The sequence below is a fragment of the Myotis myotis genome, unplaced genomic scaffold (assembly GCF_014108235.1).
Source record: "Myotis myotis isolate mMyoMyo1 unplaced genomic scaffold, mMyoMyo1.p scaffold_m19_p_27, whole genome shotgun sequence".
NCBI lineage: Eukaryota > Metazoa > Chordata > Mammalia > Chiroptera > Vespertilionidae > Myotis > Myotis myotis.
Window position 1 is genome coordinate 1,368,335 of NW_023416332.1, and position 22,147 is coordinate 1,390,481.

Consider the following 22,147-nt stretch of genomic DNA (forward strand, 5'->3'; position numbering starts at 1 on the left):
AGCCCCAGAGAGGAGATTTTTATCTGGGGCCCCAGGAGCCCAGAAACCAGGTCAGGCGGGGGCGTGTGCTCAGAGTGAGCACACAGACGGGACGGGACGGGACGGGAAGGGACGGGTGCTGGTCGCCAGCTGCACTGGGGCCTGTCCAAGGCCTGGCATCTGGGGCTGGGAAGTGGCCACCCGGGCCTGGGTGTGCCTCTGGCTGCAGGGCTGAGCTGACGTGGAGGCCCGAGGGAGCGGAACGTGGAGGCAGGAGGGTCGGGCGTTAGATTCCTGCCGAGCACGGTGCCGGGGCAACCCGCCGCCCCGTCTGAGGGCTCAGACCCCGCTTCCTGGGGCTGGAGGTGCAGCGCCAGTCTGTGCCCACCCACGTGACCTGGGCAAGGGACCTGCCTCTGGGACTTCTACTCCTATCTGCAGAATGGGACTCAGCTGCCCCAGGGATGGTGGAAGGACGGACGATGGAGAAGGCAGGGCCTACCTCTCGGCAGAAGCTCAATGAACAGCACCCACCCTGGAAACCCCTCTCTTTTCCTTTCAATAAATAAGAGTGCCTGTGACCCTGGGTGCCCGCCATCCTTCTCTCTCCCACGGCACTGAATCACCGTTTAAAACGCACCCCCTCCAGGAAGCCTTCCTTGATGGGCCTCCTCCGGCTCCTCAATCCTAAAGGCAGCCCAGCCTCGCGGGAAAGAGCCAGGGCTCTAAAACCAGGTTGCCTGGGCTTGGTCCCAGCCCCATCACCTGCCCGCGGAGTCACCTCAGGCCAGTCACCTACCCTCTCGGGGCCCAGTTTCCTCCTCTGTGTTATGGGGGTGATGGTATCAGCTGCCCCCCTGGAGCTGCTGTTAGTTCAGCTGTACGACCGGCTCGGCCTCCACACGCCTCCTGCTATCACTGGCGCAGTCACTGGCAGTGGCACCGCAGACGCGGGCAGCGACAGCAACGCGACCACTGACCGAGCACGCGCCAGCGAGAACGCTGTGACCACTTCGTACGCGCGACCTCGTTCATGCCTCATGACAGCTGCATGAGGCCGGGACCACCGCGAGTCCCACTTTATGGACCAGGAAACGGAGGCCAAGCCCAGGGCTCACAGCCGGCGGCCCCGGGCCCCGCCCGAGGTGGCGGTGCCGTTGGGAGGCCCCGTGGGGACCGCCCTGCCCGCCGCCCGGCCACTCACCGGAGGTTGTAGGTCCGCAGGTTGCGCTGCCTCCTCTTGGTGGCTCTCAGCTTGACGAAGGTGCGGCCCGTGGGGTCGAAGACGCAGAGGACGGTGATGCAGACGCTGAGGATGACCACCCAGTTGCAGACGACCATCCCTGCGGGGGCAGCAGGAGAGGCAGGAGGCGGAGGCGCTGGGACACCCCGATTCACCGGCGCTAAAGAGAGGGCGCGGGAGCCTCCCTGCCCCCCGCTGCTGGGCACCCGCCGCAGCCAGGCTCCGAGGCCCCGGCTCAGGGGGTGGCCGTCCCCTCGCCGGGCCGTGACCCCGAGGCCCATCCTTGGCTCAGAGCAGGCGGCTCTGCGGCGGCTGAAGGGCCCTCCGCTGCTGCCCCCAGACCAGGGCCCCCGAGGTCGGTGGCAGACCACAGGATGAAGGCCCCGCCCCTCACAGGGCCCCCACCCCGGGGGGCTCCCGCTCCCTCTCAGACCTGTCCCTCTGCTGGGCGGGGGGTGGGGGGGGGGTGGCGACGTACCGAGGGTGACGTTCTTGGCAGTGAGGTCGTTGCAGGAGGTGTAGTACTGAGTGAGCCAGACGATGCCCACGATGGCATAGATGAACTCGATCACCAGGATGGCTGGAAGACAGCAGGGCGCCGGCTGCAGGAGCCTCGCCTGGCCCTCCCCCCACAGGCCTCGGCCAGCTCCGCAGCGGGGGCAGGAGACCCCACGCCGCCTCACGGGGGCGAGGACCCAGGCAGCGTGGCTGTCCCCTCCGCTCGCCCTGCGGTAAGGCGGCCTCAGGCCTCGACCCTCCTGAGAAGGAGACTGGAAAGGTGACGGCGAAGAGGCGTTTCCCTGCCCTTTCAGGATTTTAGAATGACTCCCATGGACTCTGGAATCAGACGAATCTCAGGCAAGTCGCCTAGTCTCTCTGAGCCTCTGTTTCCTCATCTGTGAAATGGGTGACGAGGTCTACTCCGTCGCTGTGTGAGAACCAGATGAGTGTGCACTGCAGGGAAGCTGCTATCTCCCCAGGAAGAGGCCTCTGGCGCCTGCGGCAGGAGGGGGGCCCTGCAGCCGGCCGCTCGCGGCTCCCTGCTCGGGCCAGAGCGTTGAGCCCCGACAGAGACGGGATTGCAGGGGCGGTGGGGGGTGGATTGGGGAGCACTGGGAGCCCCAGCTCCACAGGCGGCACAGTGTGGCAGCTACACCCAGGCTCTGGAGCCAGACAGCCTGGGGTCCAACTGCAGCTCTGACCCGTGTACACGCGGGGGGCCCCTGCGGGAGCGGGTGCACCCCGGCCCAGACCCCTCGTCTGTAAAGGAGACTAACACTAGCTCCTCCCGGCGTGAACCTGAGGGGAGGGCTCCGCAGTTCACAGAACGTTCACCAGGGACAAAGGGGGAGCTTACGGGGGGGGGGGGGGGGGGGGCTCTTGGGAACTGGCTAGTCCAGGCACCCAAGGGCTCTTCCCAGGATGGGGTGTTTGGGGAGGATCACAAAGCTGCCGAAGAGACAGCCTAGACCAGTGGTCAGCAAACCGCGGCTCACAAGCCACGTGCGGCTCTTTGGCCCTTGAGTGTGGCTCTTCCACGAAATACCACGTGCGGGCGCACACATACAGTGCGATTGAAACTTCGTGGCCCATGCGCAGAAGTCGGTATTTTGTGGAAGAGCCACACTCAAGGGGCCAAAGAGCCGCACGTGGCTCGCGAGCCGCAGTTTGCCGACCACTGGCCTAGACTAAGGCCGGGGAACTTTCTCTGGAAGGCCAGAGAGCAAACAGTCCACACGTTGGGGTCACACTCTCTATGGCAGCTCCTCCGCTCCGCTGCTGTCACCCAAAAGCAGCCGGAGACAAGAGGCACGTAAATGAATGAGCGTGGCTGGGCTCCAATAAAACTTTATTCGCCGGCACAGGCAGAGGGCTGGACTTGGCCCTCAGGCCGGGGTCTGGTCTGTAATGTCAGCCCCGCAAGTCTGCTGGGCCCCCCTGCATGTGCCAGCTGACGCTGGCTGCACACGGCGCACTGGCGGGGGTGCCCGGAGCAGCCCCCCACCGAGCGGGCGGCCCTTACCCAGGCGCACGTAGAGCACGTACTGCATGGACTCGCGGGGCTCCGTGTAGAGGATGCCCCCGCGCATGCTCAGCCAGATGATGGCCATCTCGGCGATCATGCAGCTCAGCAGGATGCCCAGGTAGCCGCGGCCGTGGTCCACCAGGTTCAGGGAGCAGGCCTCGTGCGGGTTGTAGACCAGGCCGAAGAGCACCACGGACAGGATCACAAACCTGGGGACACGCGTGTGAGAGGGGCCGGCAGCCTGCACACCTCCCTGGCCCCGCCCAGCCTGGCCTCAGCGGGGCAGGGCCCCTGTCCACCGGGCACCGAGCGCCTCTGAGGACAGAGGGGAGAGAGCCCGGCTGCCAGCCCCCGGAGACGGCGGCCGCCTGCCCGGTGCCGGGCTCAGCGCTGGAGGTGGCCCGTTGGGGTCCCCACGCCCCACGTGGTTGTCACCAAAGGGGTGTATGTCTCAAGCACCTCCTGTTGGGAGCTGGGAGCCTGGCAGGTCAGCACAGAGAGCCGGGAAGCCTCCTTCTCCTCTTTCTATCCCCCCCTGCCCCCGTACGGCAAGGCCCGAGCCTCACCAGGTGGTGTGCAGGAGGAAGAGGAAGATGGCCGGCAGCACGAGGTCGTCGCTGCCCACAGACCAGCGCCGCCGGAACACCACGATCCCGGGCATGGCTGGCGGCTCTGCAGGGGCTCAGCAGGCCTGGCGCTCACCTCCTGAAAGAGAGCAGAGGGCCCTGTGGCTGCCCGGCCCCCGTGGCACCCAGGGCCACCCAGCACCCAGGGCCACCCGGCACCCAGGGCCACCCGGCATCCAGGTCCACCCGGCACCCAGCACCCAGGGCCACCCGGCACCCAGGGCCACCAGGCACCCAGAGACACCACACTCTGGCCAGCTGTGCCCAGCGACACAGGCCTCTCTTCCACTCCCCCCCCCCAAGTCCAGAGGCTTCCAGGCCCCGGAGGTGCTGACCCCCCTCTGGGCAGGACCCACCTCTGCCCCGTCCACCCCCAGAGCCAGCAGAAAGGCTCTCCACAGCCAGACGGGCTTCGCTCTACTCCTGTGGGCCCTCCAGCCCCTGAGACTGGCACTTGCCCCTTGGGATCAGCTCTGCCCTGGGGTGACCCCAACAGTAACTGCTCAGCCCCATGCAAGGCCTGGGCTCACCCCCTGCCTCCCCTGCAGGAGATCAGGGAGCTCCCCGCCCTGACCTGGCCCCGTGCCCACAGTTCCGGGGTGGGGTGGGGGCTTCCCAGGCCAAGCAGGAGCCTGTTCCCCAGCATGAGATGGGCAGGGCAGGTAGAAGGCTGAAGGCCTCGGGGCAGGTGGCAAGCATGGAAGTGGGAGGGCCCAGCACACAGTAGGTCCTCAGTAAACGTATGTTGAATTAGGTCTTCAATTTCTTGCTTTGCCGGAGCCCTGGGAGCATGCTCCATGCCTTGGTTTTGTACCCACCGGGAAGAACTGCCAACCTCAGCTATCCCTCTTGGTAGGGAAGGACACGGTTGAGATTCAGGGTCAAGAGCACGCCTGAGGCACCCGGCGGGAGGGGCAGCGGGTGAGCCCTGCAGGGTGACCCACCCTCCTGTGCCCACCCTGAGCCAAGCAGCCTTTACTGCCCGGTCCTCACTCTGAAGTTAGAGTTCAAAATAGCCGAGGGAAGTTCAGGAGGAGCGCCCAGCAATCCGGGCCCCATCCCTAGGGCAGGGGGACCAGGGTGGGGGAGCAGCTGGGAGGCTCCCACGGGGGCTGGTCCGGGGGCTCTGAAGAGGGACTCCAGGGGGGGGCCTGCGTCCAACTGTGCAGGGCCACCCCCGCTGCAGAGGGCCGGTGCCCCGCTGGCGGGCGGACAGCTGCCCCGGCCGGCAGAGGCTTACATGGCACCGGATCCTCTCCCCATGGCGGCTCCTGGGAAAACGAGTGTCCTCGGAGACCAGCATCACTCAGGAAGGAAGCGGGCAAGCCTCCCGCAGCGGACGGACACAGCCCTGGGGTGGGCCAGGGGGAGTGGGGCCGCCGCATGCCCGGCCCAGCAGGTCCCCATCTCCCTCCCGGCGCAGCCCTTCCTCTAGCGGCTGCAGGCGGGCGGGCGGGCCCGCTGGCGGGCTCGCGGCTGGGGTCGTGCCTACTCCTCCCCCCACCCTCAGGAAGTGACATCATCCCACTCTCACAAGGAGGAGCTGGAGCGCGGACTCTGGGAAGCAGGGAGAAGGATGGGGAGCACAGAGCCACGAGGTGGGGGGCGGGGGGCCGGGGACTAGGGCTCCGGTGGTGTGTCTGTGACACGTGGCCGGCAGCACCGGCTTTGGTTAGAAAGGAGGGGACCGGGGGTGGCAGCAAGGCCAGGGCCGGACACAGCTGCCCACAGCTGCCCACAGCTGGGGTCCTGCCACCAGTTCTCCACTGCCCCTCCTAGTCTCCGGGGGGGTGTGGGGTGGGGCTCAGGGCCCCCCTCACTCCAAAGGAATGACTGGGAGGGCTGGGGCCAGCGGGAGCCGCTGTGCCTCCCAGCAGGCGATGTAGCTCCGCCCCCTGCTCTAATCAGGAGTGCCCTGGTGGAGGGAGGGGAGCACCAGCCCTCGGGTGGAGGGAGGACCCCCCCCCCCGCCCCCTCCCCGGGCAGCACCAGCAGCTGAAGGTGAGGCCCGCCCCTGCTAGCAGCCCAGAACTTCCTGTCCTGGGTGTGCCCTGGGGACCCTTCCCAATGGCCTGCCCCCCTCCCTCCACCTCGTGGAGTCTAGAAGGATGAACACTCCTTCAACTCACACGTGCCATCCTCGCATCCCCCTCGAACTCACACGCAGCCCCACGCGTGCACACGGCCACGGCCTCCCTGGCTCAGGTGGGAGAAGCAGAGCCGGCCTGGCTCCTGGCCCTGCACAGGTGGCTGAAGGTCTGTGAAGGGCCCACCGAACCACGTGGGCCCCATGGGTGCCCCGTGACAGACCCGGGGCCAAGCCCGGCCCCTCTGGCCCGCACCTGGGCACGGCCACGCCTGCAGAATCCCGTGCACAGGCCTCGGGGCCTTGAACCCAGGCTCCACCGCCCACTCGTGTGTCACTTACTAGTTGTGACTCAGCTTCCTCAGCTGTCGCTATCCCACCTGCTAAAAGCTCTGGTGAGGACCACACGGGAGCCGGTCCACCGAGGCCCTGGCCAAGCTGGCAAATGCCAGCGCAGGCCCCAGGGTCTCAGCAGGGGAGGGGGTGGGGGAGGGGGAGGCCGAGAGAGAGAGAGAGCGAAACCCTGCTGGGCAGCTGCCCCTCCCCTGCCCGGGCCAGCGACTCTCCAGCTGGTCACCCACAGGCCGTGGTCTGGGTGCGGGTGACGGCCTGTGCCGCTGCCGGGGGAGGCGGGGACGAGGCCAGTCCCTGCAGATCCGTGCGTCTCGGGGCTGCTATTTTTAAGGGCCTGAAAGGCGTCCTTTCTCTGGATACCCCTGTGCTTCACAATGCGGGTCTGTTCCCCGTGGGGATGTGATTTCATCTGGAGGAAATGTCTGGGGGGTGGGGGAAGGGGGGGACAGAGGCCGCTTCCTGGTCTGGGGCCGCCTTGCATCATCTGGCTCTCCTCGCCCGCCCGGGGCACAGGGTCGCTGCCCTCCAACAACCTCCATGGGCAGCGGGCACTCAGCCTCCCTCTCCTAGCCCCAGGCCAGTGGCACTTCCAGGGCAGGCATGGCGCCCGCTCCGTGCCCCTGGCTGAGCCCCCAGCCCAGGCAAGTATGAGTTCGAGGCCTGGAGTGGCCCCATCCACAAAGGCCAATCTCTGATGGGGACTCAGGCCCCGGGGTTAAGCGTGAGCCACTCTGGGAGTTCCTCTTCCTGCAAATGCAAAGTCTTCTTAAAATGCACATGAGCTTCCCCTACTTTACAAACCGCCCGCCCCGTGGCCTGCAGGGGCGAGTCCAAGCCCCAGGCACTGGCTAAGGGCTGCCCATCACCCGCTGGCAGGCTGTGCAACGCCAGGCAGGTGCCTTGCCCTCTCTGATCCTGGAGCTGGAAAATCCTCCCCAACCAGTAGGACAGACCCCAGCACAGGTCCTGCCCTCGGCCAGCGGGTTCCTGGCTGGGGCGGTGCTCCAGCCCCTCTCACACGGCCACCCCCTCCTTTCCGGCTGCCCCCCAGCTTGCTGCTCCCTACACTCACCTCTTTGGAGGGCTCTGTGCTTTGTTGACCCCAGTTCCCCTGCCAGGGAAAACCCAACGCGACACGCCAAGGGTCAGCTCCTCTTTGAAACCCTCCCTGACAGCCCCCAGGCTGAACAGGATGCCCGCTAGGGGGTCCCAGGACCCCTCACTCCAGTGCAGCCCTGGACTCACTGTCTTACAAGAAACTCGCCCATTCCTGCTGCCCATCCCTGGCCCACCTCGGCCGGGAGTCCCTGGGGCCAGGGCCTTGCACGTCCTTCATCCTCACACCTGCTCTCGGGCCCCTGGAGTGTGAACACATCCACCCTCCCAGCCAGCACCGCCTCCCTCCGCTGCCCCGCACCCCCTCCTCGCCCTGACGCATCCCAAGGCCCCCTGAGGCACTCCCTTCCTGGCATAAGGGTCCCCTTTAGCTCACACTCTTGGCTCTTGGGAAACACGCCACTCAATGCCTCCCCAGCCTGCTCAGGGGGACCCCCTGCCGCCTCTGGCTGCCCTAGCCCCCCGAGGGCTTCGGTCTTCCTCTGCAGAGTGGAGTGACCCCCCCCCTCGGAAGGCTGTAGGGAGAACTGGCTGCAATGATGCCCCTGGAGGGCTCGCACTGGCCCTGGCAGACCCCAAGCCTCTATTTGTGGTGACGTCACTTAACAGAGCCCCGAGACTTCCTGGCAGGGGAACGGTGACCGGATGCTGCCCTGCCCGTGACTGGCTCTGTCTGACGGAGGCCTGGACTGAGCAGATGTAAGTCCTGCCTGGGTAACACCCCTCACCAGGGACTTGGGGGCTGCTGGCTCAAGCACCCCAGACTGGGCCTCGTCCCCTCATCCCAGAGTCCCCTTGGGCTTGGCCCGGGGAATAGGTTTCAGGGAGGAAAGCCCCTTGGCAGTGGGTCCCAGGAACCGAGGGGTCCCAGGGAGGGCAGAGGACATGGCTGTGTCCTCCCTCCAGGGGGCCCTGTGCAGGGTTCTGGGACGGGGGAGACGGCAGGTCCCCTGGCTCGCCCGCAGTCCCTGGTGCCCACAGGGACAGGCTGATGTGCTGCGAGAGACCCCAACAGAGCCCCCTCCAGCTCCCAGGCCAGCCCAGGACATTTCGCACCTGGGCCCGGGGCGGGGTGGGAGGTGGAGTCTGAAGGGATGACCGCCAGGTGCAGGCCACAGGGATGTCTGACACCAGCCGCGAGCCTCCTGGTCTGGGCCCTCCCATCCTCACAGCAGTGACGCGGTGCCAGCGTCACTCTCACACACACGCTCTAAATACAGACTGTGGCCCTCGCCCGTGTGGCTCAGTAGATAGGGCGTTGGCCTGTGGACGGAAGGGTCCTGGGTTTGATTCCTGGTCAGGGCACGTGCCTGGGTTGTGGGCTCCATCCCCCATAGGAGGCGTGCAGGAGGCAGCTGATCAATGATTCTCTCTTATCATTGATGTTTCTATCCCTCCCTCCCATCCTCCTCCTCTCTGAAATCAAAAAAAATATATTAAAATAATCTATAAAAATAAAAGCATAATATGCTAATTAGACTGGACAGCCAAACGACCTTCCAGACGACCTTCTGGACGAAGCCAGGGCTGCGTGCGTTGGGCCTCTAGTAAGTAAATAAAGACATAAACAAACACAGACCGCGTCTGAGTCTGGGCTCTCCACACACCGGCCGCGTGACCGCCGACACATTCCGTAGCCTCTGGGCCTCGGGCCTTGTTACCAAACGGGGCCAAGACAGCCTCTGCCTCAGGGGCGTGAGGGTTCAACGACTCACACGTCAGGCGGCACCTGCCACGCGGGCAGCGCTCACAACGCCGGCTCGTCATGCGGCTGCTATTGGAGAACGCGGGGACCCAGGCCCAGAGGCTCCCGAGGAGCAGGGGGCTGAGCAGGCGGCACCGGGACGCCACCCCGAACGCAGGAACGCCAGCCACCCCCTCGAATGTGAGGAAACCGAGGCCCAGAAAGGCCCCGAGGCCCCGCGCCGGCCCCCGCCTTCCTCCCCCGCACACCCACTCCACTCCCGAGAGACACACCATGAACAGGGCCACCCCAGGGAGCCTGCGCTGGGATCCGCTCTCTCATGCTCTCGAAGACGCATGGCTCTCGGGCCGGGCCGGCAGCATCCACGGCTCCCTCGCTGGCTGGCTGGCGGTCAGTCTGCAAGAAGGCAGCGCGTTGGGCGGTCTCAGCCACCTGCGCGGCTCCCGCTCCAGGCAGGCGGCTCCCCCCCTCTCCCCCCACTGCTCTGCGGCCCAGCCTCCAGGCCCCAGTCCACCTTCGGGGGGTGGGGGGCCCGGCCCCTGCCCAGCCCCTGCCGGCTGAGGCCGGTGACCCCGCTGGGTCTAGCCACGCCCTAGAGCTGCCCGTCCCGACCAAGGGCAGCCTCCCCAGGCCAGAGAGTTGCCGCACGTCCTGGGGGAGGAGGCGCTGGGACTGACGGGAGGCTTGTCCTACCGTCAGTTAACAAATGTTAGTGTTTGTGTCCACAGCAAACGCTGTGTGCGCCTTGTGAGGCCACAAACCATGAGAAGGCAGAGCGTAAATCTAAAAATGGATACATCTCAGGACAGACACTAAGCAATTGAGGTAGAAGATCGGGGAGATCCACTGGAACCCATCACAGATGGGCGGGACAGAAAGGCCCCATAACTGCACCTAAAACTCTCATCAGACTCCGGGCTTCCTGGCAGCCAAAGGGAAAAGGGAAACTGGGGGGTCTGCAGGGCTCTTTAAGCTTTGGGATGGGGGGGGCGGGGGGGAGGGGGGGTTCTGAGCCTTGCTGCCCTGAGGGGAGGGCCCAGGACTCCACCCCCGGGATGAATGCGATTCCACGGAAAGTGCTTTGAAAGCCGAAGGTGCTCCCCAAACGGTGACAGGGGCAGGCCCTGCTGCCTGCCGGGCCCCCTCGGCCTGTCTCATTCCGAGTGTTTCTGTGCCGGGTGCTGGAGCACATCTAGTCTGGGGGGGCATCTGACGGAGGGGGGATTGGCCGCAGTGAGCTGGGCCCCGGGCAGCCTGCTGGGCAAGTGGCGGCCCGCTTGCCCCCACGGTGGGCAGATGGCTCCTCTCTCTTCAGCAGCGTCCCGGGCGCCGGTCTCGCTGGGGGCGGACCCCTGTCTTCCGCTTCTTAGCCGCAGGGCTGGCGACCTCTCTCCGAGGAAGGGGCTCACACGCCGGGGGTCCCCGGGTGACGGGGGTGGGGACAGCTCAGCCCACCTGTAAGTTGGGGACCCTGTCCTTGTACCACCCGTGTGTGCATTGGTCAGTTACCCACCATGCCCTGGGCTGTGGCTAAGTCCTTCCCAGATATAACTCACGCCGTCCCCGTAACCACTCGTGGCTGGCGCTGCTCACACCCTATTTCACAGACGGGGTGCAGGGGCCGCCCCGGTCACACAGCCTGGCCGGACGGAGCCTGTGTCTTAGCCACGGCACGCGGCCTCTGGGGAGCAGGTGCAGCTGAGTGCCGGCTCTGAGCCCCGGCCCCGGCTGCAAGCACCCCCCGTGGGGTGCGGAGGCAGGGCCTCAGGGCGAGCGTGGGGGAGTGTGGGTGTCGTGCCATTGTGCCGCAGAGGGAACTGAACCCAGGGCACTTCCATGGTGTGTCTCAGGTGACGGGCCGTGGAGCCGGGAGAGAGCGCGGAGTGAAACTCTCCGAGGGCTATTACGCCGGCCTCACAGAGGAAGGAGCTGAGGCTCCGACGGGCACAACGTCTGCCCAGAGATCCCGTGGCCAAGGCGAGGCAGAGCCGGGACTTCACTTGAGAAGACTGCCGTGAGGCCGGCTGCATGCCCACACGTGCGGACCAGGCCCACCCGTCCCTCCTCCCCGATCGCCCTTCCCCTCCCGGGCCCGCACCCCACTCAGAGGCTGGGCTCGAAAAGTCACAGGAAGGGAGAGGGCTGCGAGGGAGGCGGCAGAGAGAGAGCGGGCGTGGGCCGGGGCCCCATGTGCCACCAGCCTGTGCCCGGGTGCGTGCAGCCCAAGTTAGGGGCCGAAAGCTGTCGCTTTTCTCGCATCAGCTGTGCCGCAGCAGAAGGCAGAGCCGAGCCTGCCCGCGGCCGGGGCCGGATTTCAGCTACAGATGGGTCCTCACGTACCCTGGCCGGGGACTGCAGCCGTGGGCCTGGTGTGGCCCGGGCAGGAGGGGACGCCACTGCCACGTGCCCCCCGCTGCCCCCAGGGTCTGGGATTCACAAGCAGCTTCCCCACAACCCCCACCAGGATGGCCTGGAAGCCCGGGGAGGCCCCTCCTGCGTCCCTCACAACAACCCTGTTGGGGGTATGGCTGTGCCCATATCAGATGGGAAAACTGAGGCTCCAAGAGGTCAAATAACCGAGTGAGTGAGGGCCAAGTCAGGCTCCGAAGCCAGGTCTCTCCACAAAAGAGCAACCCGGGGGCCGGGCACCAAGTCCCGCGGAGAGGACGAAAGGGAGCAGCCCCAACTCATGGGGCCATGCCTGCGGCCACCCTGGGCGAAGCACAGAAACAGCTCCAGCAATTAATCTGTCACCTGCTTATTTTTTTTTTTTAATTCTTATATAGAGTTACTACATACCAGGCACTGTAGCAAGCAGCTCATGAATATCACCTTCTTTAGTCTTTCTAACAACCCTGCGTGGTGAGTGCTATTCTTTTTACTGATGGGAAAACCGAGGCCCAGAGAAGCGACGTGACCCGCCCAGGGGCACTCAGCCAGTGAGCAGCAGAGCCAGGCCGCGGGACCCCTGTGCCCCTCATCCACTGACCACTTCTCAGAGGCTCCAGCTTCGAGTCCCACGCGAAGTATTTTCCGCTCATCCACGAGGAGAACCCGCCACCTGCCACTGGCCCTGCCACTGCCACCAGCCAACTCCCCAGAAATCAATCGGGGCCTTTTGTTTCCTGCCGCTTGTTCCAGGAGGGCGGCTGGCTGCCGGGAATGAGGAGGAAGGGCCGAGGGCGGGCGGCAGGACCTGCCCTGGCAGCCAGGCTGGGGCCTCCCGTGCCCCAGAGCCTCCGTCCAGGGCAGCTGTGGGCAAACTATGGCCTGCGGGCCGGATCCAGCCCGTTTGACATGAATAAAATTTAAAAAAAAAAAAGACCGTACCCTTTTATGTAATGATGTTTACTTTGAATTTATATTAGTTCACACAAACACTCCATCCATGCTTTTGTTCCGGCCCTCCGGTCCAGTGTAAGAACCCATTGTGGCCCTCGAGTCAAAAAGTTTGCCCACCCCTGGTCCAGGGGGTTCTGCCGGGCTCGCTCAGAGGGGCTGGCATGGACCTGTTTCCGATAGCAGAAAGGGTTCCCTGGTCCTGCCAGGCCAGGCTTGGTTTCTGAATTCCCCTTGGAGGCTATTTTCCTGAACTAGGAAGGGGCCTTGTCCCACACTCACGCTGTAGTGGAGGGCGGAGGTGCCTGGCGCAGCGCAGAGGGCACTGCCCGGCCGCCTGAGCCTCAAGCCCCGGACCATTCCGTCCTGCCTGGCGTGGGGAGGGCACGGGCAGGCGCAGGCAGGCACCCATCCCGCGTTTGCGTCTCTTCGGACTGAGTCCTCCCTGTGCCGCCCGTGGTCCTCTCCTGCCCCCCCCCCCCCCCCCCCCCCGTGCCCTGACACGCCCGACCCCCATCTCCCCGGGAACCCTTCCTCTCCTGCATTCTCAGGCCTGGAAGTGGTGGCCGCCCAAGGCACTCACTGCTGCCTTTCCTCGGCCCTGGAGTGGGGCGGCCCTGGGTTCGCGCCTTGGTCCCTGACTTCTAGTTGTCTGTGACCTTCCCTTCGTGGAGCCTCAGTTTCCTCATCTGCAAAATGGGATAATGACGGCACCCACTTCATAGGGAGTCATGAGAAGTAAACGAAACAATGCGCAGCGAACACTTAGCTCATAGAAAGTATTAGCGGCATCACTGGTATTGATTAACCGTCTCTCCTGGGTGAGGGGGCGCAGGCCTTTTCCTCGCCGCACGGAGCCCCTGCCGGGAGGTGTGGCAGCGGCACTGATCTCTGTGATCTGGTCAGCGCTCCCCGACAGAAAGGCCCCGCTGTCTGTCTCTAGTGACCAGGCTGACCCACGCCTGCCCTCACCCTGCCCTCACTCTGACCTACCTTCTCGGGCAGGGATGGTGTCATCTCCTAGGAGCCCCCTTGGCTGGCTGAGCCCGCCCTGCCTGCCTCTTTAATCCACTCGACCAGTGAGACGGGAATCACCCGCCACAGGTCAGCCCAGACCGCGGAGCTCGGGCCCGAGGCCACGCCGGTGCGCCTGCCAGCACGCCCCGCATGTGTCTGCGTCTCTGAGTTTCGGGGTGTCCATGCGGGCCCCTTCCCGGCCCAACCACTGCATGCTCCGAGGGGCAGAGGCCTCGCCCTCCCTGCTCCTGCGCCCCCCTCCCCCCGCCAGCCGGCAGGCAGTGCGCCTGCAGTTCCCGCAGCTTCCCCAGGGGAGACTCCCTGTCCGGTGCTGACAACACCTCCTGGAGGAACTGGCACCTTCCACTTCATTAGGGCCCCTAACGAGGCCGTTAATGAGGATGCTACGGGGGCACAGCTGGCCTGGCGCCTCCCCTCGGGGAAGCCCCGCCCCCACGCCCAGCGTACCCTGTGCCATCAGGGTCCTGTCCTGTTGCGCCTCCCGGGATGCTGGCTGGGCCTCGGGGTCCGGCTGCATGTGCCGCGGCTCCGCGGAGGGCCGCCTGGCCGGGCAGCACGGCCATCTAGGGCACAGGCCCGCCACCCGGGCGATTGGGTTTCACCCTGACCATCCCCTGGGCGTCGCAGAAGCCGGGAGGGATCGAGTGACTTGGTAACACGAGCTCCCTCCCCGGGGAGGAGGTCTGCCGTTCCGTATGTGACAGGAAGGACATGGGTGGAGGTGGGCGTGCGGGCCCGGCCCCGCCCTTGGTGGCCACCCTCGCTGTGCTTCTCAAAGCGGGTTCCTGGGAACCCTGGGGTCCCTCAGGGGAGGGGTGACGGCCATAGCTGAGACGGGCAGGTGTCGGTCAGAGCCGCTGTCACCTGTGGCGCTCACTGGCGGTCCCTGTGACATCGCGTTTAACTACACAGTCTCCAAACGTCACCGTGTTAGAGAGGCGCTGGGCAGGCTGGCCTCTCAGGTCCATTCTGGCCCGGCGCTGAGAGCTGCACCTGCTGCTTTAGCTCAGGGTGTCTCCGGGCCTGAGTCACAAGGCAAAGGGGTCATGGGAAACAGAGTCAGGAGCTGGGGGACGGGGGGCCAGCGGCTGCCTCTGTCCCTCGGACCGCCCCGTGCCTCCCGCCCCTGAACAGGACCAGCTGGGCCAAGCGCAGCGACCACAGGCTCCGAGGAGGCGGGCTCAGAGGCCTGTGCCTCTGTTCGGCAGACGGGACGCGACCGTCACAGGACAGCGGAGAGGCCACTTCCGAGGCCGGACCGGCCACCGCGTCCCCGTCTCCGAACGGGATGGTGAGGACGGGGCCTCCGGCGGGGCCGCCCTGAGGACGCAGTGAGCGGAGGGGGCTGGTAGCGCCGGTTACGCGGACACACGCTTTCCATTTGTCATGGAATAAACCCCCTCCTCGAGAGCTCGTTATGGCTCCTAAATGCTCCTTAAATAAGGTTGAAAGCTCTGACCGTTAGCTACAAAGCGCTCCACTCGCCCCTGCCCCTCTGGTCCCTGCAGCAGGCGAGCCCACTCTGGCCTCCTACCTGCTCACCAGCCAGGCACCCAGCAGCTTTCCCACATCCAGGGGCCCCTCCCGCACGGCCTTGGGCTCCAGCCCACTCCGGGGCGCCCTCCTGTGCACCTGGCTCAGACGCGCTGCTACATGGAGGCTCCCACAGAGAAAGCCTTGGCCTCTCCTGCTTCCTTCCCGCTCAGAAGGGGGGCGGGGGGGGGGGCCTGGAGGACCTGGGAACAGAGGCTTGAAAAGGGGGCGCCCAGGAGGGGGGCCCAGACCTCCGCGATGGGGGAAGCCCATCAGGCCCCTGGTGAACGCCATCCTCTGCCTGTTCATGCCTCGGCCCACTCGGCGTCTGGTCGGTAAAGGCCGACCTTGGACTCGCGTTTGCCTGACGTCATCTTCCTTCCCAGAGGTCACCCCCAGGGCTCGGGCCCAGCTCTGTCATGCTGCCACTTCTTCCCAGCCTGCTCCCTGGAGTGGGAGAAGGTGGAGCCGAGGCCACAGGCCCCGCACAGTCCCGGGGACCACGGGCTGGGACGCTGCCCTCCAGCCCCGAGTGGCACTCCAGGGAGGTAACAGGTTTTTGGCAGGACTTCCTCCCAGCCAGCCTGGGGCAGGTGCCCGCGGCCCCATTAAGCGCGCCCCGCGGCCCCATTAAGTGCCTGCAGGCCTTGCGCTCACCCCTGCGGCTCCAGGGCATGAACCTCTCAGCAAGAGCAGACAGCGCCGCAGAGAGAGGGCACAGCCCGGGCGCCGAGTGCTAATGGGATGCCCACAGGGGCCGAGGAGACAGGCAAGGTCCTGGCCAGACTGGTGAAGGCAGAGGCGCCTGCCAGGCAGAAGGTGGCACCTGGTCTCCTCCGGGGCCTGGCGAGGCCGCGTGACGGCACCTGCCGTCTCCGCAGGAGTGGGGTGAGGGCGCCGGCGAGAGTTGGGGGGGTTGAGGGGCTGCCTACGCCGCGGCTCCTGCTGGCTGCTCCCCCCTCGCTGGCCGCTGGCTGCTATAAATACCATGCCTGCGTCTGGAAGCTGCAGGAGGTGACCTAGAATTGTGGGCTCTGGGGCCCCCTGGGTGCCCCTCCCTGCCGGTGTCAGACCAAGCCTGCCTGACCGAGCACCCCCGCGCCTGCCAGCCCCCCCGCCCCACACCGGGTGGCCTTGGCCCCAGGGAGGCCCAGCACCGAGGCAGACATGCGGGTCCGACCCCGAGTCTCCTCGCGGGCACATCCACCAGCAGGGGCATGTGCTGGGACGCAGGGCCCCTGGCAGCCACAGCCGGGCGCCTGCAGAGGACCCTCGGCCCAGGGCTGCCTCCTCCAGCTCCTGCAGCTCTACCCCAGGGAGGGGAAGCTCCAAGCCACTGCTCCTCCTCCCTCCTGCCTTCTCAGGCCCATGGTCCCCGCTAGAGGCGACCTGGTTTCCAAACGCGTCATCACCGACAGCCTCCCTGGGATGTACCCTACTTAGACAGGGGCCGGCCAGGGTGCGGGCTGCCGAGTGAGCCCCCTCCTCCGGGGACCCGGACAGGCCCAGGCCCCCAGGCCCCCCGGATCGGGCTGGGCTGGCCTGGGAGGTGACCCTGGCCCTGCAGGGTGGGGACACCAGCCCTCACCTGTGGCCAGGGCTGGGGTGCAGGCTTCTGACTTAGGGCAGGGCCAGGGTCTGAGAGGAGAAACGCTGGACACAGCTGCGGGGGGGTGGGGCAGGAAGGGGGGGCACCCGGTGGTATGAGCACAGGTGAGGTCTAGTTAACCATGGTTCACGCCCGCAGCCGCTCTCCAGCCATCAACGCAGAAGCACAGTGCCCGCTGCGCGCCGGGGGTCTCGGCAATAAAGGACAGAGACGAGGCAGCCCTCACGGAGCCCAGAGGCCGAGAATGGAGGCTTCGGGCTCATCTTCACAGACAACAATGAACAATTCTGTGATGTGTGCTCGGCAGGGGGGCCCATCAGAGCCTGAGTGGGGCGGGGAGGGGAGCAGGCGCTGAGACCTGAAGGATAAGCGAGTAAAGAGCCACCTCAGCGGGAGGGCGGGGGAGGGGCCCGGAGGACGGAGCGAGGGGCAGACCAGCCGGCGGGCAGAGAGGGGCCAAGGCAGACAGGCTGGTGGGGCCTGAGAGTCCGGGGCCTGAGCTTCGCCCTGAGGACAACTGGAAACCGCGGGCCAAGGCGGGCACCAGGGAGGAGAGAAGTGGGGGCCCAGACTGAGGCCGGCAGGCGATGGTGACAGGTGGGCAGGCAGCAAGGGAGAGGGCGCTGGCAAGGACGCCGCACCCAGGGCCCTGCGGCTGGACAGGCCGAGGGGCCGCGCTGGCATCTGCCCTGGTGCCCCCAGGCTCCTGGAGCGCCCCCTGCAGGCGGGGCAGAAGGGACAGGCCCTGGCTCACCCCATCCTGGGGGGGGCGCTGTGAGAACATGCTCCCCGAGTTCCAGTTCAGCCCAGTCCTGCCCTCAGCTGTCCGTCCGGCAGCCACCATTCAGGGGTGGTCCTTGGGCTCTGCTCCCACAGCCGAGGGGTCCCCCTAATGGGCTTGGGGTGGAGGCAGTTCCCCTGAACACTGAACTCCTTCACTCTGACCGTGAACGTGACCCAGGGACCCGAGCCCCGCGGGGATCGCGGAGCTGACGCAAACCCACGCGGGAGGGGATAGAGCGGGGACCGAGGGGTCGCCCTCCTCCCCGTTTCCCACCGAGTGCTCTGCACTGACATCACCCCCTGCGGCCAGCCGCCTCCTCGCCAGCGCTGCCCGCGCACCACCTGCCTTCTTCCCTGCTGTGTCCCAGGACCAGCAGAAGGTCAGGTGCCCACGGGGTCCCTGCTGTCTGAGGAGGAGCCATGTCTGAGCACAGCCTGGGCGCCGGCGTCCTGACTCCTGTCCTGGGCCCTTTCCCCACCCGCGCCCCATCCACACCCCATCTGCACCCTATCTGCACCCCATCTGCGCCCCACCCACGCCCCATCCACGCCCCACCCACACCCCACCCACGCCCCACCCACACCCCACCCACGCCCCACCCTCACCCCACCCACGCCCCATCCGGGCCCCATCCGCACCCCATTTGTGCCCATCTACACTGCTCTCTTGCAGCACTGCCACCCATGCTGTGGGTGAAGCAGGGAGAAGGAGGGTGTCTCCATCTCACTGAGGGGAAACTGCGGCAGGAGGGGGTGTGGCTTGCTTTGCCTGGGGTGACAGTGAGCAGCGGAGCCCGGACCCTGACCAGTTATCCGGGAGGTCCTGCTGCCTGAGGGGCTCCGCTTCACCCACAGCTGCTCCTCTTCCCCTCTCCGCCCCCCAGCCGTACCCCGGCTTCCCCGGTAGGAGGGTGACCTGTGTCCACCTCTCGAAAGTGCGCTGCTGCAGGGAGGGAGCCCCTCCCCGGGAGAGCACAGGGGGCCCTGCTCCCAGGTACAGCCCGGCCTCCAGCCTCTCCCTGTGCCAGGGCGCCCTGTGGGCCTCCAGCCTCTCCCTATGCCAGGGTGCCTTGTGGGCCTCCAGCCTCTCCCTGTGCCAGGGCGCCCTGTGGGCCTGCAGCCTCTCCCTGCGCCAGGGCGCCCCGTGGGGCCCACAGCCCGCAGCCCGGCCCTGAGGGGGCCTCGGCGAGGTTCAGCCAGCTGTCAGTAAGAAGGAGAGAAGGGGCCTGGGGAAGCGACTTCCCATCAGAGCCTCAGTGTCTTCACTCTAAGATACGGGTGTGGCCAGTGATGTCCAGTCCCCTGGGGTTCACTCTCTATCCCCCCTGGACGCCCAGCGTGCGAGGTCCCCAGCCTCTGCCTCGGGTCACCATCCCACGGAGGCCCAGAGACACGGACGACACGGCCGCGGCCGCCCGGGAGGCGATGGGCAGGAAATGGCTGGTGTCTTAAGGGCACCGACTTGAACCACATTCAAAACCCAACCCGTCACGGACGTGCCCGTGACCTTGGGAGTCTCTGCGCCTCAGCTCCTCTGCGGACGATGGAGACGGGCCCAGCGGCTGCCTCCTGGGCTGCTGGGCGGGGCACTTACTTGGTCAAGGGCCTGTCTCCCAGGTCCTTCCTCCCATGACCCTGATGTACTCTCTGCCAACTTCCTAGGAATGCGGGGAGAACAAACAAGACATGCGGGAGGCTCCTCAGGAGGAAAGCACTAGAAAAAGCCTCAGCAGTGAGATCACTTCCCTTGAGGAGGGAGCCTGGGCTTCCACCCTCCTGCCCCCGGGGCCTCGCCCAGATCCGCCAGCTTCCCTCCTCCTCCCGCTCCCACCTGCACAGCCAGGGGCCAGGAGCAGGTGGCACCCAGAGGCCTGCCACCCCCAGCATCTTCCTACCAGGGGCCGGGGGCTGGGAAGGGCTGGCCAGCGAGGGGCTGGGCTCTCGACCACGGCCCGCTCCCTGGCAGCCCTCCCATCGCCCTCAGCCAGGCCTCCTCTCAGGGCCGGAGGACACATGAGATCACGTCTGGGAAGGACCAGAGCTCCTCGGAGAGCACAGGGGAGGGAGCCGCGGGCCACGATGATGAATCAACGTGCTCATCCATCAGCGCCTGGGTTTACTGCGGGGCAGACGGGGCGCGCGGGGGGCTTGGTGTCGGGGAACCCAGGTTTGTACCGGGCGTGGCCACTCCTAGGTGTGGACGGGACACGGCCTCTCGGGGCCCCCATTCCCGTGAAGGGTTTAGTAACACCTCAGTGACGCTGGTTAAAGCGCGGCACGAACAGGAGCGTCGTCACCGCAAAGGGGGACACTGAGGCCACCAGCCCCACGGCGTCGCTGTGCCGAGTGACCGCTGGGTGCCCCTCGCTGCCGGGGACCGGAGGCCGAGCACGGGCTGGCTCCCTGCTGCCCAGACCTGCAGGCGCGGGTCCGCCCCAGCTCCGCATCCACCCCTGACCAGCGGCAGGACCGAGGCTCCGGGGCCCGGCGGCCACAGGGGCTCGAACCAGAGACCGTCCTCAGGAGACCAGCTCTCCCCCCTTCCGTCTCCGTCCTGCTCCCGCGGAGGTGGTGGCGGGCCCTGGGCCCCACCTGGAGCCAGAGGCTGCCTCGCCAGCCCCGCCGGCTCCCGGCTCCCGAGGGCCAGCATGGGACTGACCAGGCAGGCTCCTGCAGCGGCCCCAGGCCTGAGCGATGACAGGCTCCAGGCTGCCCCCTGTTTACTGAGCTCTGTGCCCCTGGGGGGCACGGCACCGCCTCTTGGTGACAGCCTGCTTGTCCCCGCAGCTGGTCTGACAACCACCAAGCGGAGGAGAGACCACGCCAGCGCAGTGAGCTTGCTGAAGACCACGGTGCAGAGCTGGGTGGACACGGCGGCAGTGCTGTGGCTCCTCGCCCTCCCAGCCCAGAGCCACACAGAGATGCTAACTGACCACAGGGGGGCGCTGCAGGGGGGCTGCGGTCCCTGCCCAGCTAACGCAGGCCTCTCCCTGAGCGTCCCGTCCAGCTGTGGGGGGGAACGGGTTCCCTCTCCCCTGGACACCAGGTTCCCCCTCCCCACCGCCCGCCTCTGTTCACCTAATCAGCTCCCATCCGCCCTGAGGGCCAGGCCCGGGGCCTCCGGGAGCTGGCAGCACTTCCCTGGCCGGCGCCTGGCCCCGCAGCGGGGAGCTCCGTGGACCAGGGAGAGGATGCTGGAGGCCACTCCCAGGAGGGCAGGCCGAGCGGCCAGGGGCCAGAGAAGAAACGGTCAAGTGCCCGGGGCTGATTCATCTGAAAGGGGGTGGCGGGAGGGGCAGGCAGGACTGGTGGACAGGCAAGCCCTCCTGGCTGGGAGGGGCGGGCCACGGACGGATCCAGGAAGGAAAGCAGCAGATGAGCCGGGGCTGGGGCCATGTGCGCCTCTGCCCCAGCACACAAAACGTCCCATTGATGCCGCTCCTCACCCCACGCCCCGGGGCCAGTGCTCAACACAGGCTCTGGGGACTCCATGCTCCTGCCGGCCATCCAGCTGCCGCTGCCACTGCCGCTCTGGCATGCCAGGCACGCCGGGCCCGGCGCTGCAGTCACACGGCCTGCGTGGGCGAAGCCCGGCACTACTGGGGCAGCTCGGGGGACCACAGGGTGTGGCACTTACGGGCAGCCCGGCCCTCCTTCATACAAGCTGGAAGCCCCAAAGCAGGGGACCACCTGCCTGCCACCCTGGCCCAGCCCCACCCATCTCCCTGGAGGGCAAGTCCCTGGGCAAACAAGGAGCCAGGCTCGGGCGGCAGAGCAAACGCAGAGCTGAGAAAAGCAAACACCGGGCCTCGCTCTGCTGGGCCGCTGCCCTGCAGGACAGCACTCGGCTGCTGGGTGGCCTTTCCGGCAGCTGTCACGGCCCCCCGGGGGGGGGGGGGGGGGGATGACTTGGCCTTCCCCACTCCCTCCTCCCTCAGGGAGGAGCCTGAGAGTGAGCGGAGGGGGGGCAGCCATGGGAGAATAGGCGGGACCCAAGGCCTCAGGGCGCCAGGCTTCCAGGCTTGGGGACCGCCCCCACCCCTGCACTGAGCTTCTCTGGGGACAGAGTATGTGCCCCTGCCAGAGGCTGCTGGGAGGGTCAGGCCAACCTGGGCCTGGCGCCTCTGCTTGGCCACATCCTGGCTGGCGACTCTGAACAAGTCTAGGGACCCTGGTGCCAGGGATGCCCACGTGGACGGCCCTGGCAGAGGTTAAGTGGGACGGGCCCGTGTGGGAACACAGCGCAGAGCTGGGCACTGATGACGGTCTCCATACATGGGTGCTCTGTCCAGTGTCACGCAGATGTGGGGTGGAGCCGGGGCAGGCCACAGCACAGGGCAGCCCTGTGGAAGTCGGCACCACACCCTGCCGGGGCCTGCTCACTCAGCCGCTCTGTGCTCCCCTGGCCCCGGCCCCCAGGGGAGACTTCTGAGCTGCAGCTGCAGCTGCACCAGCAGAGGCTGCTCCACCAGCAAGAGCTACTCCACCAGCAGCGGCTACTCCAGCTGCCCCCAAACCCAAGGCAGCCATGAGCCAGTCCTAGAATTCCCTCCAGCTGAGCAAGGCCTGCGCCCCATGGGCCCCATACAGGGCATCTGCTTCAGGCTGACCTCGCCCCTCATGCAGCCAGCGGAGCGTGTCTCTTCCTCGAAGACCCCACCCTGGGGTGGGACCAGCTGATGAGGCAGCGTGGCCTCTAGCTGCTCCCCT

The 22,147-nt window shown here is 66.7% G+C and overlaps 1 protein-coding gene across 3 annotated transcripts in view; it reads right to left on the bottom strand.

The window, feature by feature from the left end:
• Nucleotides 1-22,147, bottom strand: part of DAGLA (diacylglycerol lipase alpha) — a 59,097-nt gene that overhangs the window by 18,701 nt on the left and 18,249 nt on the right. The window contains exons 2-6 of one of the 3 annotated variants that reach the window (XM_036295875.1): nucleotides 9,408-9,531; nucleotides 3,815-3,953; nucleotides 3,246-3,457; nucleotides 1,701-1,802; nucleotides 1,184-1,322 (exon numbers count right to left, since the gene is read on the bottom strand). In XM_036295875.1, the coding sequence (XP_036151768.1) occupies nucleotides 1,184-1,322; nucleotides 1,701-1,802; nucleotides 3,246-3,457; nucleotides 3,815-3,909 (548 nt within the window). In that variant the 5' untranslated portion in view covers nucleotides 3,910-3,953; nucleotides 9,408-9,531. Of the gene's footprint in view, nucleotides 1-1,183; nucleotides 1,323-1,700; nucleotides 1,803-3,245; nucleotides 3,458-3,814; nucleotides 3,954-5,114; nucleotides 5,351-9,407; nucleotides 9,532-22,147 lie in introns of those variants that run through there. The other 2 variants (XM_036295878.1, XM_036295876.1) reach the window with 2 other exon arrangements.